This window comes from Oryzias latipes, chromosome 24, assembly GCF_053564925.1.
Source record: "Oryzias latipes strain Hd-rR chromosome 24, Olatipes_Hd-rR_3.1".
Taxonomy (NCBI): Eukaryota; Metazoa; Chordata; class Actinopteri; order Beloniformes; family Adrianichthyidae; genus Oryzias; species Oryzias latipes.
Genome location: NC_136260.1, coordinates 23,446,081 through 23,470,542, shown reverse-complemented (window position 1 = coordinate 23,470,542; position 24,462 = coordinate 23,446,081). Strand labels below are relative to the sequence as shown.

At 44.0% G+C, this 24,462-nt stretch overlaps 1 protein-coding gene and 1 long non-coding RNA gene across 7 annotated transcripts in view; one reads left to right on the top strand and one right to left on the bottom strand.

The window, feature by feature from the left end:
* The first annotated feature begins 2,296 nt into the window (after positions 1–2,296).
* The window catches only part of LOC144990148 (uncharacterized), a 47,161-nt gene continuing 24,995 nt past the window's right edge, over positions 2,297–24,462 (top strand). For 2 of the 3 annotated variants that reach the window (XR_013654115.1, XR_013654113.1), the window contains exon 1: positions 2,304–2,856. This is a non-coding gene — a long non-coding RNA (uncharacterized LOC144990148). Of the gene's footprint in view, positions 2,857–24,462 lie in introns of all 3 variants that reach the window. The other variant, XR_013654116.1, reaches the window with a different exon arrangement.
* Positions 9,214–18,863, bottom strand: txlnba (taxilin beta a). Of its 4 annotated transcripts, none has more exons than XM_004083319.5 (11): positions 18,711–18,863; positions 16,735–16,943; positions 16,563–16,638; positions 14,476–14,558; positions 14,234–14,404; positions 13,561–13,755; positions 12,213–12,332; positions 11,943–12,017; positions 11,111–11,203; positions 10,839–10,934; positions 9,214–10,291 (listed from the first exon to the last, which is right to left on the bottom strand). In XM_004083319.5, exons 2-11 carry the CDS (start codon positions 16,930–16,932, stop codon positions 9,371–9,373), a joined length of 2,028 nt encoding a protein of 675 aa, XP_004083367.1. In that variant the 5' UTR covers positions 16,933–16,943; positions 18,711–18,863; the 3' UTR covers positions 9,214–9,370. The 4 variants fall into 4 exon arrangements, with proteins under 4 accessions (XP_004083367.1, XP_020570101.1, XP_078799012.1 ...); XM_020714442.2 differs by lacking the exon at positions 11,943–12,017 and adding an exon at positions 11,821–11,895; XM_078942886.1 differs by lacking the exon at positions 18,711–18,863 and adding an exon at positions 17,904–18,196.

Genomic DNA, 24,462 nt, shown 5'->3' with positions numbered 1-24,462 from the left:
CATGAATTCTGCAATAAAACATTTACAGAGAAATGAATGAACGCATGAGCATCAAATGACAGATGGGATTTTTCCATCCGCGTCATTAAAACATCAAAAATGTGATTTGAAAGGTAAAGCAAAAACACTAAAACTGTTGGAGTCTAGTTGAGAGAAACAGGAGAAGTCCGTGGTCGGTGATGAAGTATTGATCCGGGGATGGAGGCGGGGCTCCGACACCTCAGCAGTAAACTCCTCCTGCTGACGTGCTGCTGCAGCAGTGTTCACACTGGCTCATTTCCCATCATTCCGCTGACTCAACTTTCCCTCTGCTTGTCTCAGGCTGAAGCTGTCCAAGAAAGGAAATCGAAATCCAGAGACATTATCAATCCTAACGTCCCTAAAAGTGATGCTCTTTACAATGTCGCCGACAGATCGGAGGGGTCTGCTGTGGGCTTGACCTGCTGACAGGAGGCGGCCTTAAGGTGGACGGGGGCGGCGTTAAGGTGGACGGAGGCGTTTAAGGGACTCAAAGCAGGCGTCCAAAGTCCCAAACTGGAAAGCACCTGGGGACCTTTAAACATCAAACTGCAGCTTAGCTTAAGCTCTGCTTCTCCAGTCTTCAATGCAAATGTGAGATCAGTGGGCAGAGCCTCGTCCCGGCTGCAGACATGACAGCAGAGCAGACGTCTTTATGACCCGATGCTGGAGCGGAAACCCAGCAACCGCCGGCCGTTGATGTGTGACGGTCAAGACGAGACGCTGGCCTTAAAGTTTCAAAGGGAACAAAGTTCAAAGAGAAAAACTAAAACATCTGCCGTTTCACAGGGCAAAGGGAAAGGAGTTTTTAATCCCTTAGCTCACCTGCATTTCTAAAGGCCACATTTGCACAGAAAGATTGTGTCATTCCTCATGTCATCACAGCATTGAGGTGAGGAAGGTTGGTGTTTTTTACATGCTCTTGTGGTATTTTTCTTTATTCAAATGAAATGTGACGTAGAAACTACGCTGGGCGGGACAACGAGCTCCATGCTCCGCCCCTTTCTGATCATCTGTCCAGATCCATGATCGTCTGAGCTGGAATCTGGATCCAATCTGTACGGATGATGGGTACAATATTGCTGCCATTTTTGCACCAACGCTAATGTTAGGTTGGGGGGTGTGAGGGGCTGTTAGCTAGTGGGAGAGGATGTAAACAAAGGGATGATGGGAAGTGATGCGGGCTTACTCAGCGCCAGCAGTCCACATTTCTGATGAACTGCTGCCGCTCTGCAGTAAGTAAGTCCTGGAAAACGACACAGATTTTTTAGATTTTGGCTGACAACGGCATCATTGTTGTTAAAAAAACACCGGGAGCGCTTTGAAAAGAGATCAGATCAGAGCGGGACTTTTAGCGTCAGTGAGTCACAGATCAGTCCCAAACCTGTGATTCTCTGCTTCCTGAAATTCCAGTTTGTGCTGCAGACTCTACAGTCGGCTGGTTGGGTGTTCGTTCCCGAGATGAGCCTCATACCTGCCACGCCAAACGTCGCCTGCTGATTCTCACCTGAGGAACTTCTCATGAAAAGGGTCAAAGGGTCACCGACTGACCAGAACTTCCCTCCTCTGTTTAAGCACATCTGTCATTTAAATGACCTTGGTGTGTCCCTCGGTGGATTGTGGGTAATCGTTCATGAGTGACAATGATGTGTTTTTGTGTTTCCAGTCTCATGACTTTGCCAGTTTCAAATGACCTTTTGGCATCAAGGAGTCCTTTTATGAACCAAACTGAGTGTGTTTGTTGTCTCCTTCAACCTCTTTTTTTATGCACAACAGAAAAATGAATCCTTCTTCTGCTGAAATCTTACAAAAGCCTTTTAGAGGAAAGTCTGGGAAGTTCTTGTGTCGGTTTCCTGTCCTCCTGACCTTTGAGGGCTGAAAATGTGTTGGAGCTCACCTTCCCTGTTCAGAACCCATCTTCTCTCTGGAAGTCAACATACTTATTGACACTCGTTTATTTAGACAATGTTATTTTTTTCAGCTTTTGTTGTCAGATTGGACTTCAGGTGAGTTTTTTTTACAAGAAAAAAAGTGCCAGTGTGAAATGTCATATTTTTTATCTACTTAAAAGGGAAAAGTTTTTCTACATTCTTCATGATAAAGAATTTAGTAAAAGTCGAGTAGACACAATGTAACCAGACGCCCCCCCCCCCCCCCCCACCACCACCACCACCACACACACACATATATAGTCAAACGAGGTCCGAAAATTGAAGGAACATGATTCTAAAAGATGTTGAAGTTGGATTTTTTTCCACTGCTGCCTAATTATCTTTATTTTGTCTGAAACAAACGACGGGAAAGCGAAAACGTTGCCTGGAGTCTGAAAATGCGCACCACGTTTCTTCAGTGTGCTTCGGTTTCCATCTGTGCTGCAGGTGAGGAGGCTCAGGTGAGCAGAAGCAGAGGGTGTCAGTGGTGGATGAGCCACACCTGGACTTTCCACAGACTCATCAGAAACAAGCAGATCCACCTGCTGATCCACCAGAGTTCAGTCAAACGGGAGCCTGGTTCAGTTTCTGCAAAAGCTTCTGGGAAAAAAAGTTGCATAGCACTGAATTTAATAAAATAAAGCTAAAATTATTACTTTTGAATTTTGAGCTGACCCATATTAACGAGGAGAGATCCTAAGAACCAGAGCAATTATTTGTGATAAAGATCTTCAGAAACACATAAATCCAGAATCTTTGGCGGTTAGGTTCTGGACGGACTACGTCTGTAATGCGAGGGATCGCAGAACCTGGACCCTGATGGTGGTTAAAGGGTGGGACCGCGCCAAAGGATTGTTCCAAGTGGAAAACGGGGTGGAGGAGGGCTGAAAAAACAGCCTGAAACGTGGTGAGTGACACCTCCATGAGTTCATGGGGACTTAGTGAGAAGAAAAGTGGGCAGTTTAACTGCTGGTTCAGAATAAAATAATGAGTAAAGGAGCAGCAACACAGAGTTCCTGGAAGTGGAAAAGATTTTCCTTTTGGAAACGGCTCCAAAGTTTCACTTAAAAGAAATTGTTCATGTTTACACTGATTTGCAGAAGTCCCTGAAATTGTTTTGATTCATTTGTGGAGAAAAACTGTTTGTATTTACAATGTTTGACAATTAAACAGCTCAGTCAAACAAAAACCAATGAGGATTCAAAACATACTCGTAAAAAGGACTTATGAACCGAAAGTCATTGGAGGACAATTGGAAACGTAGCTAAGTTACTGCTTGCTGCTGAAAGTATCTGCCATAGTGGTAAAAAATACAAGTGCTGATGAAAAGTGACTGCACTGCTGCTCAAAATGACTGGGCTGCTGTTGAAAGTGACTGTGCTGTAAAAAGTTATTGCAATGCTGTGAAAATTGACTGTGCTGCTGAAAGTGACTGCGCTGCTGCTGAAAGTGACTGCGATGCTGTTAAAAAGTTATTGCAATGCTGTGAAAATTGTCTGTGCTGCTGCTGAAAGTGACTATGCCGTAAAAACTTATTGCAATGGTGTGAAAAGTGACTGCGCTGCTGCTGAAAGCGACTGCGCTGCTGCTGAAAGTGACTGCGCTGCTGCTGAAAGTGACTGCGCTGCTGCTGAAAGTGACTGCGATGCTGCTGAAAATGACTGGGCTGCTGTTGAAAGTGACTGCGATGCTGTGAAAAGTGACTGTGCTGCTGCTGAAAGTGACTGTGCTGCTGCTGAAAATGACTGCGCTGCTGCTGAAAATGACTGGGCTGCTGTTGAAAGTGACTGCGATGCTGTGAAAAGTGACTGTGCTGCTGCTGAAAGTGACTATGCTGTAAAAATTTATTGCAATGCTGTGAAAATTGACTGTGCTGCTGCTGAAAGTGACTATGCCATAAAAACTTATTGCAATGGTGTGAAAAGTGACTGTGCTGCTGCTGAAAGTGACTATGCTGTAAAAAGTTATTGCAATGCTCTGAAAAGTGACTGCGCTGCTGCTGAAAGTGACTGCGCTGCTGCTGAAAGTGACTGCGATGCTGTAAAAAGTTATTGCAAAGCTGTGAAAAGTGACTGCGCTGCTGCTGAAAGTGACTGCGCTGCTGCTGAAAGTGACTGCGCTGCTGCTGAAAGTGACTGCACTGCTGCTAAAAGTGACTGCGATGCTGTTAAAAAGTTATTGCAATGCTGTGAAAAGTGACTGTGCTGCTGCTGAAAGTGACTATGCTGTAAAAATTTATTGCAATGCTCTGAAAAGTGACTGCGCTGCTGCTGAAAGTGACTGCGCTGCTGCTGAAAGTGACTGTGCTGCTGCTGAAAGTAACATTGATGCTGCTGAAAGTGACTATGCTTTAAAAAGTTATTGCAATGCTCTGAAAAGTGACTGCGCTGCTGCTGAAAGTGACTGTGCTGCTGCTGAAAGTGACTGCGATGCTGAAAGTGACTGTGCTGTAAAACATTATTGCAGTGCTGTGAAAAGTGACTGCGCTGCTGCTGAAAGTGACTGCGATGCTGTAAAAAGTTATTGCAATGCCTGGGGGGGCGGTGTGCTAGTCCTTAGGGAGGCCAGGGTATGAATGGTGGGGGTGGACCCCCTGCCCCTCCGTTCTGGCACCGGGCCCCTTCCTTGCTGGCTGTCTCTCGGCGCCACAAGGCTCTGGCCTCCAACTGCGGCTGGCTTGCCGTTTCTGGCTGCCCGGCCGCTCTGGGAGGGGGGGCGCCTACCGCGGCCGGCTGGGGGGGCGGTCGCTTGGGGGAGCCTTCTCCCCCGGTTGTGCCCATCCGCCCGCTCCTCCCCGCTCTCACCCAAACAAATATTGCACACAGGCACATAGGGCCCCGGGATCTGGATGGGAGGGGTATGCTGGCGGGGCTCACTGGGGATGCCCCTCTCTGGGTTCTCGTAGGCACCCGCCCTCCTCCCCGCTTTTTACTTGCATATTAGACACTCTGATTCATCTAGGGCCTTGTGGAGAGGGTCTGGTGGAGGGGGGCACGGTGAAACATCCGTGCTCACCTTTCGCTGGCCCCCCCCACAATTTTAACTTCCTCTGTAGACACACACACTGCATGCTAGCAGCACACACACAGCAAATACACACCACTCACAGAGGGACTCCGGAGTGGGGGGCTTTGCGGCTTGACAGCGGTGGAGCCCCCCACACTGGTGACCTCCTATTTTACCTGCAGCACACACACAGCACTCCCACACCTCCATACATGGGTGGGGTCGGGGGGGGCGGCCGGTCTTCACCCACCTGGTCCTCTCAGGGCGGCCGGGCTTATGGGTACCCTGTCGGCTGCGGGAAGGGTCGGGCATACGGCGCTGGGGGTCGACCGGCTGAGGGGGTTGGGGGGGGGGGGGGTTACTGCGTGGCGGCGGGGGTAGGGAGGGTAACCAGATGATTGTGAGTATGTGTGTGTGTGAGTGCATGGGTAGGACGGACCTGGGGGCTGGCTCGCTGGGACCCTCTGGGGCTTTCCCTCCCCATCACAGAGAGGGGAGGGCACTGAGAGGGTTGGGGAGGGGGGCTCAGATATTATGGCGGGGGGGGGCTGTAGTGCCTAGGGTTTTAGGGTTATGGGGGGTGGTTGTGGGTGCGTGGCGATCCCTGGGTTTGCTAAGGTTGCGTGCCTGGGCTGGCTTGCGGAGACGGGGCGCCGGTCGGGTGGTGGCCGGCTCATGGGTTCTGGGGGCCCTGGCTTCGTCCCTGGCCTTTGTCTCGGTGTCCGGCGCCCGGTGGCCCCCATGGCTGCCGCCTGGTACGGCTAAGCGCTCCTGTCTTGTGGCCTGGGGGCCGGACACTGGGTTCGCTTGTGCCTCTGGGCATTGGGGGGCCCCTGTAGGGGGGCCCTCTCTGTGCCTGGCTGGTGGGGTGGGCGGTCCCCTCCTCCTCCCCTCCCGGGCTGCCTGGGTCCGGATGCTGGGGGGCTCTCCTCCCCTCTCCTGGTCTGGCTGGTCTGGCTGGGTAGGATCTGGCTCCCTTTATGAACACACGGTTCACGTCGGCAGCATGCATGTATCTCCACCCCCACGTGCACGTGCACACTGCCACACTGCTCCCTGTCTGCTTCATCCCTCCTCCTTACCTACAGTGTATTGATGGACAGATTTTTTTCGCTCATCTTAGTGTCAGATTTTCACCTTTTATGTAACATTCGTCTTTCCAGCAGATCTGGTATAATTGTTACAGCTTAAATTAATAACTTAGTCAAATCAGTGCTTGTATCCCCCACTTTTTCACCTTTCTTCCTTTTACTCTCTTCCACCCTCCCCTCACATTCTTCCCCTCTCCCTCCCCACACACACTAAATGTAACAAATAAATAAAAAATAATACGACAAAAGGGGTTTATACAAATCTACACTATAGTTTCTCGAAGCTATATAACCTCTTTTTGTGATAGTAAAACATGTCCAACACAAAAAGCCTTCAGCTCTAATCTGTTTGCTCAGCTGTTGGACAGAACAAGTTAAAAAAAAAAAAAATATTGCAATGCTGTGAAAAGTGACTGTGCTGCTGCTGAAAGTGACTGTGTTGCTGCTGAAAGTGACTGCGCTGCTGCTGAAAGTGACTGCACTGCTGCTGAACGTGACTGCGATGCTGTAAAAAGTTATTGCAATGCTGTGAAAAGTGACTGTGCTGCTGCTGCTGCTGCTGAAAGTGACTGTGTTGCTGCTGAAAGTGACTGCGCTGCTGCTGAAAGTGACTGCACTGCTGCTAAAAGTGACTGCGATGCTGTTAAAAAGTTATTGCAATGCTGTGAAAAGTGACTGTGCTGCTGCTGAAAGTGACTATGCTGTAAAAATTTATTGCAATGCTCTGAAAAGTGACTGCGCTGCTGCTGAAAGTGACTGCGCTGCTGCTGAAAGTGACTGTGCTGCTGCTGAAAGTAACATTGATGCTGCTGAAAGTGACTATGCTGTAAAAAGTTATTGCAATGCTCTGAAAAGTGACTGCGCTGCTGCTGAAAGTGACTGTGCTGCTGCTGAAAGTGACTGCGCTGCTGCTGAAAGTGACTGCGATGCTGTAAAAAGTTATTGCAATGCTGTGAAAATTGAATGTGCTGCTGCTGAAAGTGACTATGCTGTAAAAAGTTATTGCAATGCTGTGAAAAGTGACTGCACTGCTGCTGAAAGTGACTGTGCTGCTGCTTAAAGTGACTGTGCTGCTGCTGAAAGTTACTATGCTGTAAAACATTGCAGTGCTGTGTAAAGTGACTGCGCTGCTGCTGAAAGTGACTGTGCTGCTCCTTAAAGTGACTGTGCTGCTGCTGAAAGTTACTATGCTGTAAAACATTGCAGTGCTGTGAAAAGTGACTGCAATGCTGCTGAAAGTGACTATGCTGTAAAAGATTATTGCAATGCTGTGAAAATTGACTGTGCTGCTGCTGAAAGTGACTGTGGTGCTACATCCCTTTTTTCACATGAAAATACCCTAAATCTTTCGATGAGGTCATTTGGCTCCAGCCTTTTCTGAATCTTGAAGTCCTGCTTTGTTCCAGTTTTCTGCACAAACCTGCTGATCATTATTCAGACTAAATCTGCTGCTGTACGTCACAACAGACTTTAGATCGCTTCTGCCTGCAGCTCACACCTTCTGGATTATTCTGAACAAAAGAAACTGTGACATGTTAAACCCTGAAGTCCAGGCTGTGGTTTGGAGTTGAACTTTTGGGAAAAACGTCAAGGTTTGGCGTAAATGTGACTCAAAGTCATGCCCAAGAACTTCACTGCTGCCCTATAAAAGTCTTGGAAATCTGAGAGCGGTTTGGAAAACGTTCTCAGTCTTGGATCATGTGATCCAATGCCAGCTTTGTAGTTCGCCATCTCAGGGCGAGGGCCTTCAGGACAGAGCAGCTGATGAAACCTCAGTGTGTGAAACCCTTCTCTAAATGTCTGCAGTTCTGTAAAGTCAGGAGGAAGAGGAGCAAAAAGAAAATGTTCATTAGAAATCCAAATTTAAGCTGAAACAGTGGAGAACGTGTCCAAACTTTAAAACTAGCCAATCATCTGTTAGATGAACCAAGAAGAAGATCCAGCTTCAAACTGATATGACACGCATTGATTAAATCCTTTCATTTTAGGTATAACGTGTGTGTGTGTGTGTGTGTGTTTTTTTTTGTGTGTGTGGGTGTGTGTGTGTCCAACAGCATCTTCCTCTTCTTCTCCTCTTTCTTTCTGTCAGACTCAGTTCACTAAAGCCCTTTCAGAAGAACACGGCTCGGCGTGATCACCCACACATGTGGAAGTGTCCTCCAGCGTGGGGGGGGGGGGCAGGGCGGCGTGTTTCTTGCAGATAGGCAGGAGAGAGAGGGGGGGGTCTTTTTTAAATTAGCTGCAGAGAGGAAGCAGGAACATTCAAAACGTCACCCAGAGTTTAGTCGTTCTGTTTCTCTGGGGCGGGAAGACCTGATGTGCAGTTTGAAGCTGGAGGGATGAGAATGATGGCTCTTCTAGCGAAGTGGACTTGTTTATGTTGGTCACCATGACAACCGGGGGAGTTGATATGGTGACGAGTCCAGATAGTCAGAGGAATGACCAAAATTTGGCCTTTTTGAATTAAACAACAACTTTAGTAAGGAGTGATACAAATGTTCACTAAATGCTTTGGAGGAAGCCATATTTTCAACATTCTATTTGTTTGTGCTGCTTCTGAAAGAAATGATTCTTTAAAAAAAATCATTTATGTTTAGAATACCTTTAAATGAACATATTTGGTGCTCTATCATTGTGTATTAATAGTTTGTCCACATCCCAGTTTTACCTGAACTTTTTTGTTTGTTTTAATTTTGTTTTTTAAATGGAAAACTGTCGGAGCACCGAAACAGACAGCTCTGTCGCCATCTAGTGGCCATAAACGGTACTAATTTACTCAAAACTTAGAACATTTCTGTTGATTTTGGACAAGAACAGATGACATCAGTTTATTTGTTTGCTCTGAATCTTCCATTTAATGTATTTTCTTTTCTTTCTCTCAGGCTCTCTTACAGTTGTTAGATTCTAAATCTGTCATTAAAAATGAGCAGAATTATCCGCTTTGAGTCATTTTATTGGCTGACAGGTTTTTGGTGGAGTTTTTTTTTTTCTGTGTGTCATTTAGAAAACACATCTTTAGCTAAGTTATTTTTTTGTGTTTGTAACATCTGAATATTTATGGTTTACATTTAAGTTTTGACAGTAAATAGGCAAAGATGAAGCTTATTACAATACTGATTTAAAGGCACTGAAGTAGAATGTACTGAAGGAAAGTTTTTAACACTTAATCAGTTTTAAAATATATTTTTTATTAGGATTAATATATGAATACTGTTTCCTTCAGCTTCTTTCTGCAGTGTAGTAGATCAGTGAGGCCTTTCCTGTGATTATGGGTCTGCAGCTCATGGAGACGCTGCAGCAAACGCATGACGGCAGGCAACACATCTAGCCGTCACTCTTGCTGCTCCTCTTCTTCTTCTTCTTGGGTTTCTTGCAGGAGTTTGCCTCTGATGAAGCAGCTGGAGCAGCCTTGTCTTCAGAGGACGGAGCACACTCCTCCGCTGCCGGCGCCGAGTCACCTGACCCACGTTGCTGCGGAGCTTTGTCCTCTTCTGGGAGCGCTGCTTTGACTTCTGTCTCCGTGGTTGATGGTTCTGGTTCTGGATGGGCCATGGCGGTTTCTGGTTCTTGATGGGCCATGGCGGTTTCTGGTTCTGGTACGGTTGAAGGAGTCAGCTGGATCTCCTTCTGGGTTTCTTCGATGGTTTGTTGCACATCTTCAAACCCAGTCGGCATCTGAACATCTGGACGGGGATCAGTCTGCGTTGGTGGGGAGCTGGTTTCCTCAGATTCTGGAGGTTCTGATGATTTCTCCTCAAATGGACCCGTCTGGGAAAGTTTGAATTCTGTTTTTTTGTCTTCAGCCTCTTTGGGTGCGGACTCCAGGCTTTCTTGAACCTGAGTTTCCGTTTTAAGATGGATAAATGCAGAAGCAACTTGGCCTTCCTGATCCAACTCCTCCCTCTCCTTCTCGTCTTCTGGCTCGGCCAACAGGGAAGCAGCAAAGTCCTTCAGCTTGGCTTGCTCCTCTCTGAGACGGACCATGTTCTGGGTCAGGACTTGGTCCTCCTCCTGAAGCTCCTGGAGCTCCTGGAGCTCCTCGGGAGCCACGAGGACGGCTTCGTTAGCAACGTTGTTTGGCTCAACAAGCTCAGCGAGCTTTGATGGAAGGCTGGCGTTGGACTGGCAAACTTCCTTGATCTTGTCGTAGAGGACCTTCCTCTCGTCTTGGAGGGCCCGGCAGAGCGTCTCCAGCTTCTGGATCTTCAGGACAAAAAGCTCGTACTCCTGTCCTTTCTCCTTTCTCTGGAGGGATTGGTAATTTAAAAAAAAAAACATATAACCAACAGGTTCACCGTAACTTTGACCAAAATGTGTGTAGAATCTAAAACATAAGCATGAAAGATGCATTTTTGATGTTAAAATCCTGAAGTAAAGACGCTAAAAATAAAAATAAATACAAATTCCTAGCTAAAACAATACAATGACATCCAACTTAGCAGCTTGAGTCAAACAGTCCAATACTGCTACGGAAAAGCTAATGGAGCTGAAAAGCTGCATTTCAGAAAAAAACATCGGCCTGCTACGTCACATACTACAGTGATGGCTAAAAATGTAGAACACAAAACGCTTCATGGCCTTAAAAAGAGCAGAAGTGGGGAAAAAAAGAACAAAACAAAAAGAATGTATAAAACTGCAGAATTTCATCCAAAACGCTGCGTTTATGTTAAAGTTTGATAGATGAGAAAAAGCTTTAAAAATTTTACCAAAAAGTTTTTGCTTTGAATTATTAATCAAACAAATCTTTTTTGACTCATTTGAAAGTGTTTTTTGTCCCAAAAGTGCGTCAAACCTCTTCAATCATGTCGGTCAGCGTCTTGTTGCAGTTTTCAAACCGGTTCTTCCACAGGTTCGACTCTTTCTCCAGCTTCTTCATTTTATCCGACATCTGGAAAGAACAGAAACAAAAGCGTCCACAATCCTTCGACACACTGAAGAAGTAAGGCCAATGCTACTATTGTGTGAACCTTTTGACCTTTCATGGAAAAATCAGAAAAAACTTTAAGGTGGGTGCAGGTGAGACTGGACAGACGTGTGAAAGGTGTCTGAGTGTTTTCAACCAACGTTTTCCATTTCCTTTTTGAAGCGGACGTAGATTTCATTGCTCTTGGCCAGCGTTTCCTGAAACTCATCAAACTTCTCCCCGTAGAGCTTCAGCTGTAAACACACAGAAGACAAAGTGAGGAAGAGGAGGATCCACGGCTGGATGAATCCTGGAAGATCTGCACAAACCTTTAGACGTTAACCTCACAGCAGAAAACAAAACCTTTTATTAAGGGGGGTTTATCAAGAAAACTGATGGAAGTCGGGAAATGTGGGTTAAAATGTCATGTTTTACCAGAGGGGAAGATGAATAAAGGTTTGGGTCAGCAGATGGCGCTATAGGCAGTATTATGAGGGGATTTGGCAGCAGAGTTTGGTTATGGAGTAAGTTCTGGTTGATGGAACAAAAGCTGCTGGGATGTTAAACGTTGCCTGTCATTTCCTAGTGCACTTTATAGCAGAAGGCGCAAAAGAAAAATAAATAAATAAATAAAAATACATTTAACAAAAACAGAAACAGGACAAGGCCTGAAAAATGACGGAATCACAAACTGCAGTAGATCAGCATCAGTTTGTGCAGCTCTGCTGGAGTTCTAATGACGTCCTGTGATGCTCCTAAAGCCTAAAACACAAGTGTGCGTGAAGAACAGAAGGAGGCGCGTCACAGTGCGCCTGGAGAAGCTCTTGAAGCTTTAGTGTGCCACCTGTCCCCTGTGTCAGTGAGTATTCACCTGTGCCTGCATGACAGTCCCCTGCTCTCTGAGTGTCTGAGCCTGCAGCTTCCACTCAGCAGCCTGAACCAGTAACTGGTTAGAAGAGAGCAGACAGAGACGCGTTACAGACGAGTCTTTACCTTCTTCTTCATGGCCAGCTCCTGCTCCTTCATAGCGAAGCATTTCTTTGTTTTGTCAATAGCCTCCCTAAGCAGCTACAAAGACAACACATAATCAATCTGCATGGCCTTTACACCGCATGAATGCAGCCTGCAGGCTGACGGGCAAATCCTAACTCTGTGAGGAGAAAAAGCTGCAGTAAAATAATACATTTAGATATCACAGCTTATTAACTGAGCTTCAGCCAGAATGAATGATTACTGCTTCTCTTATTCAGGTGTCGGACTCACGTATTCCTTCTCCCTCTTGTGTTTCTCCTCCGCCTCAGCCAGCAGAGCATTGGTCTGCTGCAGTTTAGCTTCTGTCAGTTGGTGCTGCAGGTCTCTGTGCTTGTTGATCTTCTCCAAACTCTGCATGAAAGCAAAGAAACAGACAGCTGCTGAAATGATTGATGCTTGCCAGCTGGTGTTGAAGGCGGCAGGACCAGGATCTTTACGTTTTCATGAGCAGAAACCTAAAATCAGCTTCAACAGAAGGACTGTGAGTTGTGTTGGGAGGTCAAACGGGCTGTAATTCCTGGGAACTTTGAAAAGTCATCTTAAATTATTACCAAATATCCGTTTGAAGTTTAACTGCTGCCCCCTCCTGATTTGCTGAATGGTTTAACAGAATCTCTTGAAGCTGAACAATACTCCTCCTCTATGATTTCCTCCTAAAGGACAACGTTTTTGCATCCTCAACAGCCAGGACTGCAACTCCCTTAGACTGCCTGTACTTGTCAGCTACCTCATGACTTTTTACAGACCTTCTTCACTATAAAAGCATACATTAGTTCTGGTGACCACCACTGGGTTTGGGCATTGCCACCACCACAGGCACCAGAGACCTTGAGGCCACAGCTCTGACCAGTCATGGAGACAATAGAGGGGTAGACCGTGGTCCACTCAAGCTCAATGTCCTCAGGCTATCTCTGTACCCGTTTGAAGTTCCCTTTGAAACAGGAGCTGAAGACCCTCCTTAAAGAGGGCTTAACCAGATCTTCCTTCACAGTACATGAGTCTACCTAGTCTTTCTGGCTTTCTACCTGCCAGCAGATCTAACTCACCACCAGGTAGTGATCAGTGGACGGCTCTGACCCTCTCTTTACTCAAGTGTCAAAGACACATCGCCTGGAGAACCAAAAAGTTGACCAAAGTCATTGACCTCCTGCCTTGGGTGTCCTATTGCTCCGTGCACTGATGAAGACCTTAGGCTTAAACGTGGTGTTTGCTATGGACAAACCCTGACAAGGACAACAGTCCAAAACTAATACACTGTTGGGATTCAGATCAGGAAGGCCATTCCTTGCAATCATGTCCCTCCAGGTGCCACAGACGTTTCCCACGTGGGCATTTAAGTCCCCAAAGAGGACAGTGGAGTCCCCCATTGGGGGTTTTCGTGTACATCTCCAAGAGAAAAGGAGGCCGGGTACTCCGAAGTGGTATTCAGCCTGTGGACCAAAACCACAGAGACCTATTCCCTGCCTGAAGGCAACTCTCTCATGCAACACTTGTCGGTTGGGCTGGGGTCTCATGAGTAAGCCCTCCAGTCTGCTGGTCTTATTGACATATTTTCTCCATATTTCTCATATTTGCCTACCTCCTCCCGCCGCTCGCACTGGTTCATGAGGCTCTCCAGTTTGTCGGACAGATTTGCATTTTCTTGGCACAGCTTATCGTTGCGAGCGCTGTGTTGCTCAATCTGAGCCTGGATCTCTGTTAGCATGTCCTGGAAGTGGGAGGTGATCTCGCTCCTCTTCCTCTCATCCTCCCTGCAGCGCTGTAGAGCTTCCTCCTACAGAGACAAAAATCACCGTTTGAAGCCATTTTTTCTCACCCTTTAATATGAAATCACCACTTAACCCTTAAACTTTATGACAGCAGAAACAGCTTTTGGTCTTTGTTTTGCTTTGGACGTTTTAACTAACTTTCCTGTTCTAACACCACCTGCTGGTGACTTGATGAACTGACTTTTGTTTTTAAAGCAGCCTCAACCAGGAAGAACAGTTGTTTACTTTCTGGAATTATTCCCCTCCACAATGATCTCTGGATCCAGGAAACATTTTATTTTAAGTAGGACCAAAAAAAAGTGAGTTCATTTAACTATTTTATTTCTTTTTAATATTTAAAATGTTACCGTCTGGACACAGGCTGTGCTTTCTGTCAATCACCTGTTGGCTGGAAACACTTGCTTTCCTTTTTCCATCTGTATCCTCTCAGTTAAAAATCATTTGACCTTATTTCAATCTCTGCTTTTGGCCCTCCTGACGTACCCTCAGCACGCACTGGTGTGCCTGAAGCTCCTTGCAAAGCGTCTCCAGCTTGCTGCGAGCGGCGGCGCTGCAACGATGCTCGGCCTGCAGCTGCTGCCGCTCCCCCAGCAGGACCGACAGGGTGCGCTGCAACGCGTTCAGTCTCTGGTCATCACGGCGGTGTGCTGCTGCCTGAAAACACACAGGACTGTTACAAATGAAGATAGGTTGATAGTGGGCAAGAATAATAAGATATAGGTCACCATTTCAGCATATTTCCTGAATAGTTCCTCTTGTTTCTTCTCAGGACACATGTTGTTCAGACTCTGCTTTAAAACAAAGACCTCTGCAGGAAACAAAAACAACCTTTGAAAAATCATCTGCAACCATCAGAAGGATCTGTAAGGTATCTCAATCATGGCTGTTTTATACATATGCAGTATGCATTCAAAAGACATGGATGCATAGAGGTCTATTGCACATTTGGACCTTGGCGGATGACTTTTCCACCACAGAAATACATCGTAAAATCTATTTGAAATCTACATCTTCATCATGAGACGTCTGCTGATGGTGCAGCGGTAGGGCCGTTGACCTCTGACCGAATGATATCAGGTTCAGTTTCTGCCTTGGGCAAAATACGAATCCCACATTGCTCCTGGTGGTGATTATGGGTTGGTGCCAGTGTTAGGCAGTGGGTGTCTATGGGTGACTATGACTGTAAAGCACTTTGGGCCTGCATGCAAGTATACGCTATTTACCATTTACCGAGTACAAAGAGGTTGAAATGTGTAATGGTACAAATGGTATTTTGTCCTCACAATATAAATAAGCGATTTAAAGTATTGCTGAAACCCTTGTGGTTTCCTCACGTGATTGACCCAAAGAAAAAGTCCCTCTGAAAGTGAAACCTTAATTTACATTTAAATTAGATCAACTAGTTACATTTGCATGAAGTCCCAATCCCTAATGCAATAATATCTCATGTCATAGTAGATACTGGCTTACATGTTTTTAATTAAATAGCATAAAAAGAACAATTTAGCTGGTTTCAAACTTTCAACAATGCAATGAAAGACAGTTTTTGTGAAGACGAATAAGATCCACAATGATAAAGGACAGTCTGATGGCGTCTAAAAACAGGAGCCATTTTAGGGAAAGTGACTGTTCAAAGTCTACCAGTTCAAGTTTTTATATATTCATCAGAGGTTGCTGGTTCCTGTTTCTGTTGTTATTTATCTGCATATTTTTATGATAGGGTATTTTTATGTTTAACATGTCCTTAGTTGGATTTTGATTTTTAAGATTTTTACCGTTCTGACTCTTGTAAAGCTTTGTTCTTTTCAAACAGGAAGTGGCACATAAACGTTGGATTGTTGTTTCAATGCAAGTTCTGAGAGCTTTTAAACCCCCCAGTAGATTTCAGTAGAAAAAGTTTTGCAGTTTCTTATAATGTAGAGTTTTGGGACTATCAATTTTACGGCGAAAACAAATCTCAAAACTAATTTTAAAACTGTATTATCTGTTTACCAGTGACGTGCAGTCAGGAGAGGCAGGTGAGGCACAGCCTCACCTGTCATTATGGGAAGAAAAGAGAAAAAATAAATTAAATTATTATATTTAATCAGTAATTTGTGCTTTGCAGTCAGACGGTACTGCTGTCTCTCTGTATGTCGGTTCAATCACTTGTACTATATGAGCTGAGTTTACATAATTTAGCAGATGTATATGATGTACAGTGTTTGTTTTTATAAATAACTGTATGTGAGGGACGTGTTTTTTGTGCTGAGCGCTGAACGCCGGCGAAAAAGCCGCCGGGTGAGGCCAGACATTCTCGTGCCTCATTTTAGGGGGCGCCGGTGAGCCCTGAGATTATGACGCTAAAAAACAATAGAATAAGTGATAGCAAGCGGCAAGTCATTTTCTTCAGAAGGAGCGGCGTATGGACTTTATTTACAAGTAAAGGTAAGACGATAATAATGTTTGTGCTTTTTTCTATGCTGCAGTTTGTATAGGGAAAAAAACATGTTGAAATGATATTTTAAACAAAACACGTTAACTGTTGTCAATCAAATAAGTTACTCAGTATGGTTCATATGTTTGTAATTCTGACTGATGACGTCAGTGCCTCACCAGCCATTAACCTCACCGCACGTCACTGCTGTTTACATAGGACTCTAATAAATGCCTGCAGTTATCCAAAGATTAGATGGCTGTAAGTAGATGTGTAGAAGACCTCTATATGCAGATATCTTTCAGAACACTGTTGGTAGACTTCCAGCAGAACAACAAAGTAGAGTTGATGTCTAGTAGAATCTTCAGTAGCATCACTAGTATCTGCTTGTGGTACCTGAATCCACGGCTGCTGCAAAGTCCCCCTTTCCGTCCTCCTTCATCTTTTCAATCTCAGCCTCCACAGCACTCCGCTACGTCCAGAAACACAAAACCAGTTTCAATCCAAACATTCAAACTGCAAACACCGTTCCGAGTGATCCGAGCTCTGCAGGCCGAATATGACTCACCTGGGTTTCGGCGAGGCCGGCTGCAGAGCCGTGTGTTCGGATGATGTCATCCAGCCGCCGGCTGAACTCCTCCATCTGACGAAAGGAGTCCGAGAAGGAAGAGTAGGTGCACGCTGCTTCCTCACCCTGAGACTTCACCAGTTCCAGGGAGGAGTCCAGTTGTGGGGCCACCAACACCTTGGCTGCTTTTGCCTCCATCCACACAGTTACTGATGCACAGAATTTATGAAGATATTAATGTCTGAGAGAAGGTATGTTCCACATTTGGAGAACTCTCATTGCATTAAGCTGTCATCTCCCAACAGTTTTGGTCTGTGATGAATGTTGTAAAATGGAAACTCAAAAAATAAGAGTTTTTGAGGCTTTGTTGTTCGTCTCAGGTTGTGTCCGTATTCCTTCCCCACTTACTGTATAGTGTGTTCGCCATTTAGTAGTTCTGTCAGAATCTACAATTCCAAAATTCAGTGCCCTAGAAACTTCCCAGAAGTCTTTGCGAAAAACCAGTGTGGATCGATGCTCTCCAGATCAGCAAATATAGACCACAATACATTGTGTCTGAACATTTTTTGCCAAAAAAAAGGATTTTTTAAATTATAAATAAACCATCAACGTTCTTATCTTCAGAGGTCAGTGGATTCATAAATAATCAGAGCAAAACGCTCATATCAATTAGATTTTTACTTCGTGAAATCGAGGACGTCGTATCCAACGTTTAAAAACAAAAAAGTGGTGAGCATGGTGTCCAAATTACTTTTAAACTCCAGGACACTATATAGTTTTTTAGTAGTTAGGGGTTAGGGCAGGAATTTGGACACAACCTCAGACATTTTAAAACACTTTATTCAAAGTATCCTGTGAACCGTTGTGGATAAAGTGCTTTATAAAGTGTTATAAAGTGCCTGTTATACGCTGACATTTTTTATTTTATCCTCCAGTAAAAAGCTTTGACTGCCTTTGTGGCAGACAGAACCACAGAACCTCATCCTTCACCTGAAACATTTCATTTTGGAACCATCGTGGGCTTCTTTACTTGTTGTGACCCCGCTGACCTTCACAAGTCAATGCCACTGGCTCATTCCTATTTATAAAGCTACCCCGGGCTTACCCCCTTCGTATCTCTGCAGCTCTCCTTCCACAGAATAAACACCGTGTAAAAAAGAAACGTCTACCTGGGTTTCTGAAATCCGCTCCAACACTTCCTAGAACGTCCCCAAATAATCTCCTACAATGAAATTGAATTTCTTGACACTCTAAACTAATAAATTGATGAGATCGTTGTTCCTGCATGAGAGCATTCTGTCTATAATATTATTACTTGTAACACAGATTCTGCATCGTTGAGCTTCTTGAGCAGATTGCTCTTGAAGAAATCTGGATAAAACAACAGTTAAAGCTTTTATTCTGTCCAGCAGCTGCTTATCTGCTTAACTCTGTTGCAACATGACAGCTGTCCTGGTTATTGTACCCCCCCCCCCCAGTTAAAATTAGCCACAGCAACCTCACATCTACACACCAGCTAAACACACACCTGTTGTGTGGTCTGTACTGAAAATGATTAACGCTTCACACAAAAACACATACAGTGGATAAAAACTTGATTCTGTAAAATAACAAACATATATATGTATATATTTAAAGTTTAACCAATCCAACAACAGGATTGGTGCCAAAGTAGTAAAACTCCACCCACTTTTACCTTTTACAGCCCCTCCTCCAATTTTTCCCAAGTATCTTGAAGAACTTTACCTCAAATACTGACCGGCTGACTTTTATCACATTTTTCTTATGAACACAAAAACACTGTAGTAGTCCAGTATTCCAAATGACAGAAACTAGAAAAAGCTTTTGAAAAGTTAAGCTGTTTACGGACGACAGTCACGAGTTTCTATACATTTAAACTGACAACAGCAGAAACTCGAACCTATAGACTCTTACACAAGGGAGGAAAAAAAGGAGAAAAGCAGAAATAAACTTACCACAATCTGTGCTGCCAAGAGAGAGGGATCAGCGGAGAGAGCAGAGGAGGAGGAGGAGGAAGAGGAGGATCCCGCTGACAGGAGAAATGACAGCTGACCCCCCAAAATAACCCGACATGATCTCCTCAGGGCCACATGAGTGGACATTCCAACAGCCCCTCCCAAAGAAGTTTTTACCCTGTAAACATGTCAACAAGAATTTATTATAAACTTAAAACAAATGGTTTTAATCATATTTTTGTTGGTAAACGTGCCCACAATATTGACAACTTTGTTGTTTTTTTTATGACCTTTTCTGGTTGTGTGGAGTGTATTTAAAAGAAAAGGTATGCCAACAAATGAACCACTAACAAATATAAAGTCTTGTGTAATATTTCATGGACAGGGTTTTGTGAATTCTTTGCTAAAAAGCATAAAACAGAGAAAAAAGTTAAATGTATGTCTGAAACAAAAATAGAATTATAAGTGAAATGCTGCTGTGGAACTGAATTATCTCTGGTTGAAATCTTTTCTAAACAAGACCATTAAGAAAGCACTGATGCTAATTTTCTGACTTAAAAAAAAAACTTTGATTGTGGCCACTGGCAAAATACTTATTGATTAGTTCAGCGTAAAAGGTTTTTAAACTGATAGAAAAGGTGAATTAAAGCTTGTTTTTCCTTTTGTTGACCTGTTGGGGGCAACAACAATCCATCCATAAACTACCTGTGTGTTTGTGTGTGTGTGCTTATGATTGTGATCTTATGGGGACTGACACTGAAAGTTTTCCTCATCTTCTGGGGACTTCATGTCTATTGGGGACTTAAGAAATTGCAGGGTTGGAGCGAGTTAATTGTTTTGGTAAAGCTGTACCTTAAGAAGAAAATTAGTTAAAGAAATTCAAAATAATGTGACAATGAAGCCCTGTCTTAACATACAACGAGTGAAACATTGGGAAAGCAATACTACGTTAAAATACAATGTTATATTGAGAAAAGCAACCTGAAGAAAATCAATAAAAATAATCTGCATGGTGTAAACCAGGGGTCTGCAACCTTCAACACTTAAAAAAGCATCAGAATCAATTTCCTACTAACCATAACCCGGCAGGAGCCACAAAGTCTGACTTCACCATACAGAAAAAGAAGACACAAGACATTCATATAAACAGAAAAATCTATTTTTTTTTTCAAAATGGAGAGTAGTTCATAACTTTTGACAAAGGTTTACATGGCTTCCTTTCAAAATAAGACACTCCAGTAGGTGTATAGGTTCTTCTAAATTCAGCAAAAGTAGTAGTAGTATGGTAATATCAGCCGTGATTAAAAAAAATACATTGTTAATTTTACAGTTGTTGTTACATCTCAGCCATATATTCATAAATCTAACAGCTAAATTAAATTAATTAAGTGACCCCTATCAATGGTAAAAGATCCTTTAATTATTTGAAAACTAAATAAATCTGGTGCACTTCAAGGATAAATTCTGGTTGTGCTTACTGACCTCAAATTGATTTTTTTTGGTGCTACACAGGGCTCAAAAACCCAAGAGGACCTGGTTTTAGAAAAAAACAACATGGTGCCCAGATATCATGAGTTGGAACTGGAAGTATGGAACCGGAACTTCGTGTCCCGTTGCCCCATTTCGGTCAAAACAATAGTCTAACGGGCGACCCTAACAGTTTCAGTCTAAGGCGTTAAAACTTTAAGAATGCACATCTGTCAAAAGCTGCTTTTCTCTGACCGTACCTCCATATGCGATCGGCAGAGAAAAGCAGCTTTGCGCTGGTAAGCAACACTTTAAAGCAGTGCTTCTCAATTATTTTCTGTTACGCCCCCCCAGGAAGAAGTAAACGTTTCGCGCCCCCCAACTCTCCGCCCACCACTGTAAATCGTATCATTTTTCTATAAAATTATCATAGGTACACCTCTGCATAACATTGTATCCTTGTTAACATTAAAGGCAAGAAAAAAGAAAGTAATATAGATCAACTTACAATGAAGAATAACTTTATTAACACTGTTTTTGTCTGTAACAGAGAAGACTTAAAGTGCATCAATTTGCCTGAAACTTTTTAAAAAAATCACATCCTTATTCAAACTGTAAACACTGGATCAAGGTACTTTTTTTGACCATTTGATATTGAAAAATAAAATTAAATAAAATCAATAAATAATAATAAATCAAATTCATCAGCAACATTAACTCAGGAGCACAATATGACAAACAATTTGACCAACAAAACAAAAATTAAAACAATTTGTGCTGATTTTTTTTTGTAAATCAAAATGAGGAAGTCAGGGTTAATGGCTACAATGAGCACGTTTTGCAGTGCACAGCTTTTCAAAGCGGGGTTTGAAGCATGATACTGCAACTCTCAGCTCCTGCTCAATGTTTAGCTGGGATCTGTACTTGGTCTTTAGAGCAGCAACAGCAGAGAAGCCAGTCTCACAAAGATAAGATGTTGCAAAAGGAAGAAGAATGCCCATAGCCCTCTGGCCTAAGAGTGGATACTGCCTCTCTACATTCAGCCAGAATTCACTCAGTGTCTGTGATGTGAACCTCAGTCTCAATGTGGAGTCAGACGTCATATCAATGAACTGGTCCTCTTCTGCAGAGCTGAAACTAGTTGGAGCTGGTGCGTTGAAAGGATCTCTCACCCAATCATATTGGGAACTGTTTTCAGGGAAGTACTTTTTAAAGAATCCAATCAGTGAAGAAATATGCTCCTTAATATGGGGAATCACTGAGGTGGCATCATAGTCAGTAGTGGCAACAAATTCATGCAGGTTCTCGAATGAATCAGTATTTCCTTCATCAAGTCGCCTGCCCCACATTGCTAGCTTTCGAGTGAAAGAGCTGATCTTGTCTGTGACCTGAGGGAGGTGTTTATCTTTCCCTTGAAGCTGTAGATTTAGTTCATTTAGCTTTCCAAATATGTCACTCAGGTAGGCCAGTTTTGCCAGGAAGTTCTCATCACTAAATTTTTCTGCGACTTCATGCTTGTGCTCCTGTTCCAAAAACATTCTTATCTGCTCTCTGAGCTCAAAAACTCTGGACAAGACTTTTCCTCGTGACAGCCACCTTGCTTCACTGTGAAACAGCACAGCTTGATGTTCAGCCCCCATCTCCTCACAGATAGCAGAGAAGACTCTTGTTTTTAGTGGTCTAGTCTTTATAAAATTGACAACACCTACAATGTCACTCATGACCTCACTTAATTCAGAGGAAAGTTTCCTTGATGCCAGAGCTTCTCTGTGTATAACACAGTGTGTCCACTCAACATTAGGTGATGCCTTCTTGATGAGTGCCCGAAGTCCTTTTTTCATCCCTGCCATGGTCTGTGCACCATCACTGCAAACACCAATGCAGTTCTCCCACTTAAGCCCATTCTCAGTCAGAAAGCAGTCCAGCATTTTGAATAGCTCTTCAGCTGTGGCTCTGTCCCTGACATATTTACAAAAAAGTAGATCCTCGCACAGGGAGTGTGTCATGTCAAAACGTACACAAGCAATGAACAAACAGTCTTTGTTGCTGTCAGTTGCTTCATCAAACTGTAAGGCAAAACGTTTGTCTTTGAGTTTCTCTACCAGCTGTTCTTTGAGATCGTTGGCAATGTCATTTATACGTCTGGCGACAGTGTCATTGGACAGAGGGACAGTTTTTAATTTTGCAGCGCTTGCGTCGTCCAGCATGACAGAGACCATGTCTAATGCTGCAGGCAGTATCAGCTCCTCTGCTATGGTGTGGGGTTTTTTGCACTGAGCAATTTGGTATGCCACTTTATATGATGCTAACAGTGCTCGCTGGTTTACTGAAGTAGCACTCACAAAGCGGGACGATTGTTGGCAATATTCGGCACGTTTTCGCTAAAAAAACTCAAGCGGCTTATCAGCGTGATTGGGGTGTAATGTCTTTAAGTGCCGCCTTAATTTATTTGGCTTCATGCTGTCCGCTGCCAACATTTTTAGACACAGTAAACATACCGGTCTTTCCTCGTCTCCCACCGTAGTAACAGTGAAGCCAAGCGCTACATACGCTTCGTCATATTTCCTCGTCTTGGCTTTCGGGAGACTTACGTTTGTCTCATTATCTGCGTCCCTCTCCGCCTTTCTTTTCACCCCTGTCAAATATTTTTTCATTGTGTTGCTGAAGAGTTTGTTCGTTGAACTTTCACATCTCCCGCTCTGTGCTGTGTGCTCTTGTTTGGTGCAAAAATACCGGAACTCCCTGCGCGAACTCTGAAAATGAGCGCGCCACTGCCACCCACTGAGTGGATGTGCAATTACACTTCATTCTAGTACGGCGTACTAGAATAAAGGCACGCGATGATCCAGATCCAGGTGTTGGGGAACAGGCAGCCTTGCTGCTCCTCCGTGTGCCCCCTGTCACCTAGCAACCAGAGCCCACACCACCCCTCCCCTTTCCCTCTCACACACGCAGCCGCGTGTGACAGGAGACGGGAACTCGCGGCTGCAGGGATGGTGATTCACAGGTTTCAGGCTGTATTATTGCCCGTATTATTGCCTGTGCCTAAAACCGCCACTACCGCGCGCCCCCCCTGGCATCGCTCCGCGCCCCACTATTTGAGAAGCACTGCTTTAAAGCATCACATGTGTTTTCTGGCTGCATCTTAAAGTGGGGCGCAGGTGTGTCTGGCAGTTCCCTTGAACTGGTTGCTCGTTGAAAATGGAACGTACCATTGTCGTGTGTGTGTGTGTGTGTGTGTGTGGTAAGTGTTTTCAGCTAATGCAGTGGTTCTCAAACTGTGCACCAAACACACTATACTCAGGTTTTTAAACAGGCGTTTAGTCCATGGAAACTACTTCTCCTTTTTCTACTGTCTACTGGACAGGTCTGCTACCTACAGTTGGAAGATTCTTTGTGCAAAAGGGTGGTGAAAATTTGGTGAATCTTGCAGGCTTCTTTTTTTTTTTTTATGAAGCTGAGTTTGATTGGGTTTTTTTTTTTTTGGCCTATCATGGCGGCTCAAAAGTTTCTTAAACAATATTTTAACTTAAGGTATATAAGGCTGATAAATTAGTAAAAGAAAATAAAAATTAAATGGAGGCAAAAAGGAAAACTCTGTATGAGCAACAACTTTTGTGCTGTTGTTTGGATCTAATTTATGCTACATTTGCTGTTCTTTCCAAAACTCTAAATGTTGTTAACACCTGAATTCTTGTTAGTGAACAAGACTAAGTTTGACGAAGTTGTTGAACTAAAGCTTTTAAAATACTGTTATTTTCCTTCCACATCATCCGCCTCCTAATTATCTGCTCTTGTTCTAGTGTTTCTATCTCCCATTCTTGTTGGGTTTGTTTTCATGGTGTGCTCTGGTGTGTGTGTCTGTCATTCCTCTTCTTCCTCTGTTTCTCAGACGTACCTCTTTGTGGTCCTCCCTCCTTCTCTTAGGGACTATTAGGAGGAATTGTTATCAGTTTGCAGCACATGTGTGACTCTCGTCTACGTGCTGAGAATCTGAATCGGACGGAGCCGCACACATTTAGCAGTAAATACGTTTGATTATGAAATATACTGCAGCTAAGCAGAATGTAAATTACCATCACAGGGGCCTGAGTCGAGAGATTCACATGAAAAAAAACATTGGGGGCATAAAAAGTCATTTGATTTCAACATTTAGCTTAATTTGTAAAAATGCTCATCAGTGTAAATGATGTGCTAACTACTGAAAAGATGATTAATGTGTATCTGCACGCGCCACACTTTTCTGATCCTCCTCAGACCTTCAGTCCATTCTCTCTGTTTACCA